The 15,183-nt window shown below is 52.8% G+C and overlaps 2 protein-coding genes across 9 annotated transcripts in view; one reads left to right on the forward strand and one right to left on the reverse strand.

Moving 5' to 3' along the window:
• The first annotated feature begins 1,584 nt into the window (after positions 1 to 1,584).
• On the forward strand, positions 1,585 to 9,962 carry XKR8 (XK related 8). 3 transcript variants are annotated; one of them, XR_004244246.1, is made up of 4 exons: positions 1,585 to 1,917; positions 2,540 to 2,736; positions 3,462 to 4,398; positions 9,267 to 9,353. XR_004244246.1 is itself a non-coding variant. In XM_032132122.1 (4 exons), the coding sequence occupies exons 1-4, from the start codon at positions 1,622 to 1,624 to the stop codon at positions 9,374 to 9,376; spliced, it is 1,164 nt and encodes a 387-aa protein (XP_031988013.1). In that variant the 5' UTR covers positions 1,585 to 1,621; the 3' UTR covers positions 9,377 to 9,962. The 3 variants fall into 3 exon arrangements, 2 of the variants coding, with proteins under 2 accessions (XP_031988013.1, XP_031988012.1); XM_032132122.1 differs by having other exon boundaries at positions 3,462 to 4,022; positions 9,267 to 9,962; XM_032132121.1 differs by lacking the exon at positions 9,267 to 9,353 and having other exon boundaries at positions 3,462 to 4,506.
• Positions 6,779 to 15,183, reverse strand: part of EYA3 (EYA transcriptional coactivator and phosphatase 3) — a 58,199-nt gene continuing 49,794 nt past the window's right edge. For all 6 annotated transcript variants that reach the window (XM_032132118.1, XM_032132117.1, XM_032132116.1 and 3 more), the window contains 6 exons: positions 14,680 to 14,738; positions 13,548 to 13,705; positions 11,856 to 11,970; positions 11,344 to 11,465; positions 10,986 to 11,086; positions 6,779 to 10,124 (listed from right to left, as the gene is read on the reverse strand). In XM_032132118.1, coding sequence (XP_031988009.1) covers positions 10,044 to 10,124; positions 10,986 to 11,086; positions 11,344 to 11,465; positions 11,856 to 11,970; positions 13,548 to 13,705; positions 14,680 to 14,738 — 636 coding nt within the window. In that variant the 3' untranslated portion in view covers positions 6,779 to 10,043. The remainder of the gene's footprint in view (positions 10,125 to 10,985; positions 11,087 to 11,343; positions 11,466 to 11,855; positions 11,971 to 13,547; positions 13,706 to 14,679; positions 14,739 to 15,183) is intronic.

Below are 15,183 nucleotides of genomic sequence, written 5' to 3' on the forward strand. Positions count from 1 at the left end.
TTGGTGTGACTTCATGTATCTCAGCTTATCCAAAGGTTTTAATTCAACCCCTGTGCTTTGGCTTCCCTCTGGGCCTGAGTCCAGAGGAGCTTTCACTCTAACATGCACTGTCCCTGCAGTCAATGGTGAGCTTCCTGTCATAGGAAACAGATGTGGCTGGTGATTGTTTTGAATTTGTAATGGGAGCAGTTCAAGAGTCATAAATATTAACATTTCACGTGTGTAATGTAGGTGTTCCCACAGAAGGTACTGCGGCTTTCGTGGTGAAGGCGTTGCTGAAAAGCAGGACCCAGATCTTACAAGCTGAACTGCTGAGACGCTGAACTGCTGGGTGGGAGCTGCTGTGCTGTGCTGAACTGTCCTTCAACTGCAGCTTGCTAAATGCCCAGGGACATGGGGCCTGCTAGAATAGCAGCATGCACACATAGGACTCGAGTCAGAGAGCTCACAGTCTGGTGAACTCTGGGTGTTCAGGAACTGCAAGGGTAGGGCAGGGTTTCTGTTGCCTGGGACTCGAAAAGTGACCTAGGTTTGCAAAAGAAGCTCCTTGTGGGCACATCCATGGGGCTGGCTGGGGGACCCAGGGCCTCTGCTCTGCTTTGTTCTGCTCTGCCAGGCGTTACTGCTGGGGCAAATCCCAGTATCCCGCTTGGGTTCAGTGGCCCAGCTGTAGCCCGTGGTGCACCTCTGTGGATAAATCATGCAGTAGGTGTGTAACAGGTGAACATTTGGCTATGGAGTTCAGCGTATCTAGAAGCCAAAAGTACTGTAATATCGTTTCTGTAGGAGGTGTGCAGGTTAGGAAGAGAATTGCTGAGGATTTTTGGAGGTGAAAATGAGTGGAATTGCTTGCAGTAAGGAGAGTAGTTGTGCAATTGGATAACACAGTCCTGTGCCGGCGGTGCTGAGGGTGGTTGAAGGCAGGGGACCCCCCAGCTCTGCGTGGTGCTGTGCTGGCTGGACCGATGCTCCAGCCTGTCCTACCCTGGCTGCCCCTGTAGCACAGCCCCCGTGTCCCAGCCTGCTCTGACCCTCTGTGGCGAGCCCAGAGCTAAGGTGCTATGGAACAGGGTGGGCTGGGGGGAGCAGCCAGAGGCAGAGAAGGGCCGTGTGCGAGCAGCCCTTCCCCGTTCCGAGCACCCGGGCACCTCAACCCCGCTTCCTCCTGCGGTGAGACCTCGCACAGCCCCTCGTGCCCTGGCCGTGCCTGGCAGTCGGCGGGTCAGGACTGCATGTCACGGTGGCAGCCGCCAGGGGAGCATGGGCAGAGGCTATGGAGGGACACGCGAGTCCGGGTCTGCAGCTCTTGGGGTGGCTCTGCCACGGTGTAGCAAAACCGCTGCGGGCGACGTGTGGGGCGCGGGGCCCCGCGGGGCTGCGGCCGGGAGGAGCGGGCAGGAGCGGATGCTGCTCTGCCCCCGCCCGAGACACTGCCGAGGGCCCGGGGAAAGGGCCGGGCCAAGCCCCAGGCGCCGGCGGGAGGGGAGCCGGGGCCGCCGTTCCGAGGCGGGACACACAGCCCGGGGCGGGGCCTGCCCGGGGCGGGCTCTGTCAGGCGGTGGGTCCGGCCCGTGCCGGTGCCGCCGCCGCCGCCGGTTCCGGACCGGGCCGTGGGGCCCCGATGTCTCCGCGAGCTGCCCCGCCGCGGTTCGGGCCGCTGCAGTTGGCGCTGGCGGCGGCGGGGACGGCGGCGGCGGCGCTGGACCTGTGCATGGACGGGTGGGTGGCGGCGGAGTACGCGCGGCGCGGGCAGCCCGGCTGGGCTGCGCTGTCGCTGTCGCTGCTCGCCGCCGCCTCGGCCGCCGCCCAGGCCTGCAGCTGGCTCTGGCTGCGCTCCGACCCGCCCGCGCTGCGCCCCGCCGTGCCCGTGGCGCTGCTCGCCGCCCTCCACCTCCTACAGCTCGGCTTTTTCTTTAGGTACGGCAGCCCCGCACCGAGTTCCCCGCGCGTCCCCGGGCATCACCCGCTGCGCCTCAGCCTCCCCGCGGGTGCCCGACCCTCTGCAGCTGCCTCTCGGCCCCTCCTGGCAGCCGGGGACGGGGGTGGGCGGTGCCTTGGATGTCGGGAGGGCCAGGAGGTTTCCGGGCAGAGCGGTTCGGCCCAGTCCCGCGCTGGAGCCGGATGAAATGTGTCGGTGGGAGCCACCTTTGTCCCTGCAACTGAAGTTTCCCTCCGGCTCTGCTTTGTCTCCCGGTGCTGTTGCCGCTGCCCTCGGGACAAACGGAACAGCGCCCCGAAGCCTCGTCACGGCCTTGGCGCTCCCGGCAGTTCAAGGGAGCAGCGAGGCCTAGCCGGGGGAAGGGAATAATCCAGGCAGTCCCCTGAGGTCGATGCTGTTTTACACCTGCACTTCACCCATGGCTGGGCATCGTGTGACTACTGTGGTGCGTGGTTTGGGCAGGGAGAAGGAGGGCTTTGGACATAAATCAGTGGGGTTTGTTGTCCTGTCAGGAGTTCGTTGACCCTGTCAGGGCAGCGTGAGGACTAAGGTGTGTGGTGCCTTGCGTGGGCCCTCACCACCAGCTGGGTCCCCACACAGGTGCCTCCATGCTCTGAAAGTGGGCTGGAAGGTGTGCTGGGCAAAGGCAGAGGAGGAGGATGAGCAGAGACACATGGCGTTCCTCTCCCACGACATCAGCATGCTGCGTCTCTTCGAGACCTTCCTGGAGAACACCCCACAGCTCACCCTGCTCCTCTACATTATTCTGCGGACAAACAAGGCTGAGCTCTCCCAAGGTGAGGGGTCTGGGGCCAAGGGAGGGGGCTGCGGGGGTGCAGGCTTGGAGTCAGAGTGGGCTTGGATGAGGCAGACTGGAGAGGCTGTCCAGGGACTGGAAGACCCAGCAAGACACTTGTAGTGTCATTCTGCTCCTATGTCACTCCTTCCTTTGACATGTCACACTATAGGGTGGACCCCTGTCCTGCACTCACATGCCACAGTGGACCATGCTGGGCTTGGGGTGGGAAGGTTGAAGCTGGGGGACCACTGTGGTCATTCTCTTATGTGCCCCAGGAGAGGCTGAGGGTCAGGTGAGAAATCAGGCGCTCTCTGCAGAGTGGAGAGGTGCTGATGTTGGAATGGGTGGAGCATAGGCTGCTGAGCAGGTGCTGTGGTGCCCTTCCTGGGGTGGGGAGTAGGTGTCACTGCAGGGAAATGGGGAGCCCAACAACGTGAGAGCCAGCATTCACCTGCCTCTGTGGGCTGGGGGCTTCCACGCCTGGGAGATGGGCTCTCTCCCAGCACTTCTTCCCCATCTGAGCAAGGCCAGGCACCAGCCTCCTTGTCCTCGGGGAGGGCAGAAGGCAAGGAGAGAAATGTGGGTGCTGATGCTCTGAGCCCCTCAAAAAGCAGCTGCTTTTTGAGCTGGGGGGAAGCTCATTTTAGCAGTACTGGGCAGAGAGAGGTTTGAGCCGGGCTGGGCCACCCTCCCCCCTCAGCATCTTCACCTCTGTATTTGCAGGCCTGGGAATCGGCACCGCATTCCTGTGTGTGTCCTGGTCTCTGCTGGACTACCACCAGTCCCTGCGCTCCTTCCTACAGGACAAGTATGAGCTGAGCCTGGGCTCTTCTATCATCTACTTCCTATGGAACCTCTTCCTCATCTGCCCCCGCATCCTGGTGGTTGCCCTCTTCGCCCTGCTCTGGCCCTATGGTGTGGCTCTCCATTTCCCACTTGTGTGGCTGGCCATGTTCCTCTGGGTCAGCCTTCAGGGCACGGACTTCATGGAATCATCCGGCCCTGAGCAGCTTTACCGGGCCATGGTGGCTGTGATCCTCTACTTCAGCTGGTTCAATGTGGCACAGGGGAGGACACTGTACCGCAGCATCATCTACCATGGCTTCATCCTGGTGGACAGCACGCTGCTGACCCTTGCCTGGCTCTGGGGCTGGGCTCCCTCTGAGGAGTACTCATACCTCCTCCCAGTGGTCTCTGCTGCCCTGCCCTGCTACCTGCTGGGGCTGGGGCTGAGGGTCACCTACTACAAGTGGCTGCACCCCAACATGCAGGTGCAGCAGGAAGGTAGCTACGACGAGGTGGATGCCAGTGGAGGGAGTGGTGGGCTGGAGTTTCGCTCGTTCTTGGAACCAGACCTTGTGAACAGGCGGATGCAGTGGCTCGCCCAGACCCAGTTCCCCTTGTCCCAGCCAGCACGGCAGCACTTCGTGAATGGGGCTGCTGCTGTGGAGTCTGCTGTCTGAGGGCAGGCCCTCTAAAGGGACATGAGGGGGAGGTAGACTTGTTGGTTGTGCCCCTGGTTGTACATCCCAGGCTGTTGTTTTTGACAGCCACAGGGACTTGGCAGAAACGAGGGGTGATGTGGAAACACCTGATGAGTCCCATGGCACTCAGCATGGCTGCCACGGCTGTACCCTCAAGGAAAGCCACAGTGTTTGTGGTGAGTCCAGCACATTGTGGCATATGGCTGCACTGCTGTGTCAGCTTTTCTTGTTATTTATTACTAGCTTTTTCAAAAAAGAAAAATGAAAACAAGAGCACTGGTTTATTTTCTCTGTGCCTCTCCTGGGCCTGCTGCTGCCATTGCTGTGCACGGATCTGGGTGGCAGGGCAGGGAGAACTTGTTTCCTCTATGGTTGTGGCTATCTGACCTGTCTGTTTCCAGCCAGGATTTTCCTTCTTGTGTTAGTTTTGGTGTCAAGGTCAAAGCTCACCTGTTATTGTGTGTTCAGGAAGGGATGGGGAAGGAGGCCTGTGCTGGGAAAGTGGCTGTAGGGTGGCTCAGAGCTTCTGGCTTATTACGGACACCTCATGCTCCCTTGGCTGCCATTCCCACCACCACAGCCTGGGCAGCGCTCCCAAGGCTGTGACCAGGTGTAGTGGTTTGGTCCAAAATACTCATTACTTACTTATTTACCTTCTGTGAGATAAGAATTAGGAGAAAGCAAAGCAGGCACAAAACTTAAAAGAATATAAAGAAGTTTATTAACAGACCTAAAAGGAAGGGGAAAAAAATCAGACCACACCTTCAGAACACTTCTTCCCCCACCTTTCTCCCTTCTCCCACTGACAATATAAAAAGACAACCCTTGAGATTTTCAGTCAGTTTACCACTTCTATAATAATCTTTTTCAGTTCACTTAGGGAGAGGAGCCTCTCTTGCTCATGCTATGGAGACATCTCCACAAGAAATTCTCTCATGGCTTCAGTATCACAGCGAGACAGCTGCCCGGGTTGGGTCTCTGCTCGCATCATGTGAGAGTCCCCTCCCCTGACTTGCAGCTTTCCTCACAACTGCTTTCAAGGGTCCAATCTTGAGCTACTGGGGTACCATTGTAAGGTTGAGCCGTTCAGAAACAAAGGTTCTCTTCATCCATCTCTGGGAGTATCTTCATCTCTAGGAATAGAGGCCCTCCTCCTTCCCTGGGAGCAAAAGGGTCCTCATCAAATTACAGCTACTGTCATTTGCTCATTTCAGCACAAGTACTTCTGCTCACAGTTACAGTCTGAACACTCCAACCCCCATGCTTTCATGAAATTACAACGGGTACTCTGATACATCATAGTCCATCACCACCATAGCTTTACAACAGAATTTCAGCTTCTAAGCATCTCCTCTTTCTCCTCCCTCAGGGTTTCAGCTTTTCCTTCTTCACTGACTTTGGTGTCTCTATGATGTTTTCTTCACCTTCCCTCTTCCTCAGACTTGGAAGAGGATTAATGCCTGCAGGCTTCATCTGTTCTGGAGGAAATTTACAGCACTCAAGGGTTAATCTCACCCTGGCCTTGCAGCTGGAGTTCGCTTATTGCTGTTGGTCACATGATCTTTGCCAGGCAGTGGGCACCTTCAGCTGAATCTTCACCCACACTGGGGCTGCCTGCAGGGAGCAGGGCTGTGAGGGGAGGGCTGCAGATGGAACAGGGCCGCACGGCCCCCCCCACCCAGTTACCTGTCCCAAGGCTGGAAGCAAGAGAGAGCTTTCCTGGGGTTTGTTCATTCTTAAATGTGGACCACAGAGGCATGTCAAGCTCTTTAAGTGGCTTAGAAAGTTGTCAATATTCAAACTAGCCAGTTGGTAGGTTCTGTCAGGTCACAGAGGAAGCTGTAAGCACCTCTTTGCAAGAGAATCATTTCCGTAGCTATGCTAACCCATGACACCAGGCTGGAGTTGGCCACAGCCAGTTTCTCAGCCATAGGTGGCTGTTGATGTGGTCAGTGGGGTCAGTAGTGAGGTCAGTGCTGTGCTGGCTCCTGGGCACAGACACCCACCACTTCCCAGGTGGGGCTGCCTCCACCCAGCTCAGGGCCCAAACCCAGGCAGGCCCCAGAGCAGCGCCTGCCTTTTGCTGTTGCCCAGCTGGCAGCTGTGGCATGTCCTGGCTGCCAACAGCACTGACCTTTGGCTCCTTGCCCTCACCTCCATCAGATCCCTCCCAGCACGCCATCCCAGGAGAGAACCTCCATACCTGGGAAGGCAGCAGGATGCCGCTGGAAGAGCAGCTGAAATGCTGTTTCACAGCTGCTCCTATAAAAAGCTCAGCCCTGCCCAGGGCCAGCAGCACCACAGCAGAAGGTGGGAGAGGGGCATGCAAAAGAAAATGGGAAAGTTTGTGCAGGAAGCACCATGTGCCTCCCCATGGCACCTCAGCAGAGCCCAGGAGCAGGTCCCTGCCCCACTGGCTCCCCAGGGCCATGGGGGCTCTGGTGGCTGCACTGTGACCTGTGGCACCCTGAATGCTCCTGGTGGCACCAAGCCTGGCTCGGGCTGTCACAGGGGTGGGGACTGACACAGGGGCAGAGAACAGGCTGAAGCACTGACTATAGAAAATAAAGACTTTATTATTTTTTTTCCAGTTCACAGGACAGTTCCCATTACAGACCATGAACAGGCAAAGGTCCCACAGCCAGCAGCACCCAGGACTCACCCCTTGTAGTGCAGCAAAAGAGGTGGCGTGGGCTCCAGGGGTCCTACTGCTTCCCACCACTGCCAGCATAGACATCCCCTCAAGGGCTGTTGGAGGCAACAAATATTAGTGGATCAGGTGGTTTTTAAAGCCTCCGTGGCTGTGTTGAAGCTGAAGGGGAGGCCAGCAGCACCCAGGTGAGCTCAGGTGCTCTAAGCCTGCAGGCTGACTGTCCTTCAGGTGTTCAGGTTTGCTCTCCCATTACCCCTGACCTGACTGTAGCTGAACTGGTGAGAGAGACAGGAGAAAATCAATGCTTGGATAGAGGTGCTGTTCCTGCCTCAAGAGAGACGGGAAAAGGCTTAAATTCAGCCAGTAGAGGAAAAAATAAAATAGCCAGGTCACCCCTTTATTAACAAAACACAGAAATGTACCATCAACCTCCTGTTATAAAAGTACTTTACATACATTCAAGGAAACATCATATAAATATCAGTATGAAATGTCAGTGGCTGCGAGTTCCACACTCAGCTAAAATTTTACCAACGTCTTAAAATTTCCCTAAAACATTTAAAGTAAACAAACACAAAGCACAGCCAGCTACCAGGCAGCTCAGGCCCGCAGGTCCAGCACCTGCTGCCAGTGCCTGGGCAAACCCAGCCCCTCTCTAGCATGGCTCTGGTCAGCTGCTTCCGATGAGAGCAAAGCACAGGGGCTGCTTGGCCATGCCAGTGTTGGGAGGTTAAGGCACAGCTTTTAATCCCAAAGTTCAGCCAGTTGGAGTACAAGATGTGCTCCCAAACCTGCTTGCAGGAGACCTTTGGATAGGCTGGGAACCTGCTGAGGGATGTTCAGCATCAGCACAGACTCTTTGACTACAACTGAGTCCTGATCCTCTGGTGACATTTCCAATCCTGGGAGCAGTGAGGCTCCTCACCACAGCTCTGGCACTTCACAAGGACCCCAGAGGAACTGGACTCTATGGACCCAGCAGTAAGGGAGCTGGAGCTGCCCCAGGTGCCTTGGAACAGGTGCAAACACACCTGAGGTCTCCATTTGGTGTAGACAGAGAACTTCCCTGGGTCCTGCTCCCCTTTCCAAATCCACTGCTGAGCACTCCCAGCACAGCCTGTTTGCCCCCCAGGCTCTGCTGGGCCAGCAGCCCCCAAGGCAGCCAAGCACCTTTATCTCTGCTGAGCTGCCCAGTGACACCCACAGCAGAGTCCTCAGATCCTCCTCATGGAATGAGCAGTTACGCTGCTGGCGGGCAGGAACTCCCACATGTATTTGTGTGCATATTTGAGCTGCAGAGCTCCTGGGGAAATACACAGACCCAGTATCCATCTGGGATCACACCTGGCAAGGAGCTGAAATGGAAAGCAGATCACTCCTGACTCCAGTGACCACCCTGGAGAAAGAGAATTGCGTTTGATTCCAATTTAATTATTAAAAAAAAAAAAAAAAAAAAACAACAAAGGGAAACTGGAGCTGGTACCATGTGAAATAGACCTCCCGGGTCCAGTCCCTGAGCACGAGGTATCCAAACCCCTGCCTCTAGGCACCTTCTGCCCCATGGTCACTGGAGCTGGCCCAGGAACAGATGCTCCCAGGGCACAGCAGAGCCTGTGCCAAGCAGGCCCAGCAGCTCCCCCTGCACTGATGGAAATTAATCCTCAGTAATTAATGCTATGAAAGAAATGTAGCAAACACATCCCTGCCTGTATGGGCACAGCAAATGGGTCTGTGTCTTCCCTGCAGTGACAGACTTTCAGCCCAGTGTCCCGATGGTGATATGGGGCTGGTGACCACAATCTGGAGAGGTCTGGGTGCAGCCACAGGGCTGGCTCTGCAGGAGCAGCAGCGGCAGGTTCTGGGGCACAGCACACACCTGTCCTCAGGGCACCTGCTGATCTGGTGCCATCGGGGTACATGGGGGAGACCACCAAACACAGCCTGAGTTGGCACAAAACCAACTGGGCTGGCCCCTGTGCCAGCCCCAGTCCCTAGCTGGCTGTTCCTGGCCAGAGGAGCTGCAGGCCAGTGACTCCAGCCTCTATACTGAGACGGGAGCAGAAAAATCCCTCCCAAGTGCTCCATGCTGCCAAGTCACAGTGTCTTAGAAAATTAAGTCCCTCTTAACAAGGCATTTGTTTCTCACTATGTAGTTAGGCTAATGCAAAGAATATAAGAAAATTGAATCTGATTCTACTAAAAGGAACTTATAAACGGAGTCAGGAAGGCAGAGATGAAGGTTATGCCATAGCCAGAGCCTTCTCTTCAACATTCATGAGGATATAGGAATTAGATTATTCCTAGTCCAGGTGAGGACTCTGTTCACATCTGAGCAGTCTGCACCAGTCTGCTGTACCTCATGTTCACAGGCGGTTTCATTTTTCTTTACAGGGAAAATCTGTGGGATCTACAGTCCAGACCAAGGCTGGAATCCAGTGATCTCAAGGCTGGAATCCAGTGATCTCCTGCTGGCTAACAGGGTTTGTGCACACATTGACTAGAAGCCACTGGGATCAACTCGGAACACCAATACTTGCCTCTACAATGAACCACATATCCCAGATGCATTCCCTTACCTTTATATTTTCCAGTAATCTCACGCTGAGGAAATAACATAAGGACATTGTAATAAATTAACTGTTTTGAATACCCACGGAAGGAGAGAGGACACATTTTACAGCAATAGAGGTATTTTTGACATTTTCATTAATATTTCCTATGAAAAAAACCATAGCTCTTCGGCTTTGCAAAACAAGGGAGGTTTAAGCTCTGCCATCAGCATTTTCCTATAAAAATAAAGTTTTGTGTTTACTTGGGTTCTACAACTAAGCTGAATAGAAAGGAGAAGGCTCTTACAAATACATCTGCTGTTTTATGGCCCCTCCCTCTGGAGACACCTGCCAGAGGCATTCAGCTGGCTCTGTAAGTCCCTTCTGCAGACAAGCTCTAGCTCTGCTGAGTCTAGGGCTTCATTACAGGACACCTCTGGACTTGGCAGGGGCTATGCTCCCGAGGAATGACCTGCTGTCATATTCCACTGTACAGTTTGCATTAAATATGTTTTCTTCATCAAGCTGAAAAGTGAGTCCCCAAACATGTGAGATTTCTGCCCCCCCCAGTAATGGAGAGGGCTTGCAGGAGCTTCAGTCACGTCTTTGCTCCAACTTCTTACAGGAAGTCTAACTCGAGGGCTTGGTGAAGGGACACAAGGTCGGCGTGATTTGTGATCCTCCAGAACGGCATGTTGTGCTGTAACAGAGGACAGTCAGGTTTATGCAGGGATTTTCAGCTGAGGTTGAAGCAGGCTGAGTAGAGCTGCAGGGCTGTGCAGTGTGGTGGTTCTGAGCACACCATGCTCAGGAGGGACCTCGGCCACATGCACATCCATATCTGGAGCCCATCTTATGTGCGCATCTGTGTGTGACAGGCATCAGCACTGTCAGCTGCTCGTGATGGAAACCTTGGCTGTGAGCTGCTGCTGCACCCAGGAATGCCTGTCCAGGGCCCCCAGGAAATCTGCATGGGCAACAGCTCTGGCACATGGCAGAACACGTGAAGCCTGCGGAGTCAAGGTCCTGACAGTCATCTTTGCACTTCACTGATAATTAGCACAACTGAACAACCCGTCTAGGCCTGTCCAAATCAATCAAACTCTGCTCCTTGTTTATAATCCAGCCTAATGGCAGGCACTGTATTGACCTGCTGCTGTTCCTGCACCCTGAATCCTCTGTGCTCCTGAGAAACTGCATTATCCTGATAGTCACAGGCTATGATCAGGATACAGAACCATAGAATCATCAAGGGTGGAAGGGACCTCCAAGATCACGGAGTCCAACCTTTCAACATGCTATATCCAACATGATATGCTAAGACTCTGCTGACAGGGACAGTGTTATATGCAATCCTAAACAATAGTAAAAGAGAAACTTTAAACACCTAGGAGCCGGAAAACTGCCCATCTTAACACAAAGGAAGATCTCTTGCATCAAAGACAAACTTTGCTCCTGGCTGCCCTGGCCTGAAGAGCTCAGCCTTGGAACAAGAGTTCTTGTAGGCAAAGCCTGCCAGCAACTTCCCTTTGCATTGCCCCACCTCTGCAGTCAGACCCACCTGCTTGGCTGCGACCTCCTCATCACGCCCGTCTCCAATCACCACGTAAGTGACCTTCTTTCCAAACCGTGACACGATCCTCTCGAAGCAGCTCTCTTTACCTGCCAAAGACAATCCTCCTGTAAGGACCCTCAGGCAGAGAGAAATAGAGCCTGAAAAGGTCCCTTCCTCCCAGTATGGAAACACTTCTTGTCTTACTAGGCAGGGGTAGCACCCAGTTCAGCTCCCAAGCCAGAAGCCTCGACCAGCTGGACCACAGCATGGGGCTCCTCAGCTGCAGAAATGGCAGTTCCCCATATAAAAATCCCAGCTTATCCCCAGCAGATGCTGCAGTGCCAGACTTGGCACAACCCCTTACCTATTTTTGTAGCACTATAAATATTTTCAATGGGAAACACCTCGCCCAATCCATACAGGAGAACTTTGGCAAGAGCTGGCATCAGTTGGGTGGTTGTGATCAGGATGTTCTCACAGTTTTTTCTAAAAGAAGAAAAACACTTGTAACAGCACATCTACAGGCAGCGGTGCCAGGACTGCTCTGGGCAGTCTGATCAGCTTCCCCAGGTGCCAGGTGCTTTGCTGTCCTGCTTTCAGGAGGCATTTTAGGACAAGGTTTCGTAATTTTTGCTCATTTGCTTCTGGCAGAATTCTCTGTCAGAAAAACCATTTGGTGAGCATGGGGACCTTACTAACTACAGGTGTTTCAACAGAGAAACACGGGTGGAGTTCTTGCCCTCAGTCACTTGGCCTCTCGATGCCTGTGCCCAACAGCAGCAGCGTGATGGGGGCAGTGCCCAGCACAGCGCTGCACGTGAACCCGAGGGCGAGAAAGGGCTGAGAAAACCTCGCATGCACTTCCAGGTTCCATACCTGGACTGGATAAGCAGAAGGGATTTTAATGCAGTTTCCAGCCAGGAATCTGTCAGCACTTCTATGTCGGTCCTCAGTCGCTGCAGAGCTTCCCTCTTCTGTGGGCTAAGCAGGCCTGGAAGATAGGGAACACATGTTTGCCTGGCACATCTGACACGGGGAGAGCTGTCCCCCAGTGCACCAGCTGCCTGCTCTGCAATAAATAACAGAACTGAATGCCTCTGGAAGCTGGACTGTCTATCTCAAAGCAACTAAAGAAACCAGCTCCCAGTGACATGAATGAGCCCAGACATCCATCCAGGAGTCTGACCATGGAGAACTGGGCAGATACTTTTCTGCGATTATTTCAAAGCATTTCTCAGGATACATTTCTCAGGCAATCAAAGGCACTTCTCTCATACAAAGCACTCACAGTAGCAGGGATCCAAGGCCACAGAGCAGGAGAAGGAACTCCTACAATCACTCTCTCTGACTTTCTGCTTTCCAAGGACCCTTTCCACTTTAAGCCCTTTTACACACCTTTTTTTAAACCACCCCCCCTTCTTTTATTCCCATGTTTGTAATCGCTTTTAGATATAATTTTCTTCAAGCCTCTGGTTTTGAATTAAAAGCAAACAGAAGTGGAGCCCATTTCTGCTCTTGACAGTAAACACAGCAAGAAAGGAGCACATGGATCCTGCACGTCTTTTCAATTTCCATCCATGACGTAGGAGCCCCCCTCACTCCAGCCGTCTGTTACACCAGTCCTCTGCAGTGAGGCCACGGAGGGACCCACAGCAGGCTGCACTGACAGCTACTTCATCATGTAGCTTTCCACAGGTCCTGAAAAACTCTGTATCCAGGTTTCCCATGTGCAAAATACAAAATCATGGTCTGATCCCTACAAGAAATCCAGTAACTGCAGCACACCAAACTGCAGACCTATACTAGCAGATTTTTAATGCTCAAAGTTGTAGCTTTGAACACCTGGTTTTTAGAAAATATGTCCAAAAAAAACATCTATCAAGGTTTTTGTGTAGGCAAAGGGTACCCAAACCCACAACCAACCAGGCCAAGTCACCCTACCAGGTGAGCTGCTCCAGCAGCGTCCCTTTTCCAGGGATGGCAATGCCAAGATTCAGACCAAACAGAAAATGAATCTCCATTTGCTCACTATGGTTTGCATGATTATGACAGCTTTGGAGTTGAAAGGGCAGCAAAACTAGAAGGCTTTAATTTAAGTGACTTTGTGAAGAGAGATCAGAGAAGTCATGTCAGACTGTGGACCTGAGAGCCCAGGGGTGACCACTGTATTTCCTGACAATGGCCTGACCATGGCAGACTTAGTGGAAACATGAATGAGACCTCCTGAGCAGCAGGGCACATCAGTCATTCAGGCTGCTGCTGAGCAGAGTGCCAGGCAGCCTTTCATACCAAATTAGCAAAGGGATACTATCTGCACCAAAACTGTTGTCTCTAGGACTGAGTGACCATCCTTATCTCCACGATAAATCACAGCCTGCACTCGCACACTGTTCAGTTTTGCAAGACGTACCCTCCTAGATTCCATGGAAATTTGATCCCAGTTAGCACTGGGAGAATGGTTTATTTCTCATGTCCACACATCAGGAAAGCCAAAGCTCTGAGGAAGGATGGAGTCTGGCCCCACAAACTCTGTTCGGTGCTCAGACCTCGGTGCAGGTGATCACTCACCTCCAACGTTGGTTTTGTATTTGTTGTAGATCTCGCGTACCCTGCGGTAGCGGAAGGCCAGTTTCCTCATCCAGTCCACTCCTTGCACACCCACTGAGGAGCTGTGGTTTGCGTTGCTTCCCGAGCCACTGAACCCATCCGTGGAGAAGTTGTAGTTGCTGTTCCAGGAAAGCAGATGTGTTAGGTGTGCCACAGCAGCAGAACCACTGAGGCATTTCTGGCAGGGCTGCCAATGGCAGCACTGACAGCAGCTGGAAAACACTTTGGAGAGGAGCTGCACAAGCACCACAGCACCTGGAGAGTGGAGCCCGGCTCCTGCGGGAATGCACGCTGACATCCAACTACAGCTGCTGCTCTGAACTGCTGCACTGATACAACTCCTTTCCCATCTTCCACTACAAAACCTTCCTTTGCTCTTTGGCTGTTCACTCCTCTGCCATATAGAGCATCCTTCCCACTGACCCCTTCCTCATCCTGCAGCAATAAACCCCAGCACATCTTCCAAACACAACATCCATGCCTTTACATCACAACTGCAGCTCCACAAGCAGATGAGCTGCTTCACCAGCTTATGACTGCAGGAAGCAAGTCCTGCTTCACCACTTTCTCTGTATTTCTTTCTCCCTGACAGACCTTTCTCAGAATTTTTCATGAGCCAGTTCAGCTCAGTACAAAACCTACCTCACCCTGTTTGATAGTGAGCACCATAAGCTCTCAGGGATGCAAACCACAGGGAGACTTTCGAAGGTCAAGATCATGGAATCAGAGGATGATTTAAGCTGGATAGGATCTTCAAGATCATCTCATTCTAAACCCCTGCCATAGGCAGGGACTTTTTCCACTAGATCAGGTAACTAATCTAGTGCTGTCATGAGATCTGAAGTGTTGGTTCTCCATTCCTCACTTGTTCTTGAGCACAGAGGCAGCATTCAACAGTGGACAATATAATTCACAATATAATTTCAGAACTCTTAATGCTTTGTAGGTCTTCAAAGAAATTGCAAACAAACATTTTACCAGGTTTCATCCCCTGCACAATGCTGACCTCCATCCCTTAACCCCATCTGCATTTGAAGTCTTCACAAAACCTGATTACATCAGCAATACATTCCTGCATTCATCAGTACAACACCTTAGATCTTGGCCATTGTCATCAGATGCCACATCTTCTATGTGTACCTGGTCACACTCCTGTTAAAGACAAAAAAACCCCCAAAATAAAGTCATGTTGTGGTAATCCAGAAACACACTGAAATTTGCAGATTAAAGAAACTGTGATAGAAACCAATCTCTTCACACTTCCCAACAGCAACAAGCCATGCCACAGTGCCTCCACAAACCCACAGAGCTTCCACTAGCTCCTCTGCCAGTGCTGGGTTTTACTTCCCAGCCCCTAGAGGTCCTTGCCCAGGCTGGGATCTGAAGTACCAGACAGGATTGAAAAAAAGCACATTTCTATGGTATTTTGAGTTGTCTGCAGAAAAAGAACTTCAACACTCACTGAATAGGTTGGACTCAAAGCTCACTTGTCACTTGAAATCCTTCTGCCATTTCAAAAAAGCAAACAAACCAAAACAAAAATACCCCAAAACCACATTATCTGGTGAAACATTGCTATTCTATTTTCTCAAAAAAT

This window comes from Corvus moneduloides, chromosome 23 (genome assembly GCF_009650955.1).
Source record: "Corvus moneduloides isolate bCorMon1 chromosome 23, bCorMon1.pri, whole genome shotgun sequence".
NCBI classification, from domain to species: Eukaryota; Metazoa; Chordata; class Aves; order Passeriformes; family Corvidae; genus Corvus; species Corvus moneduloides.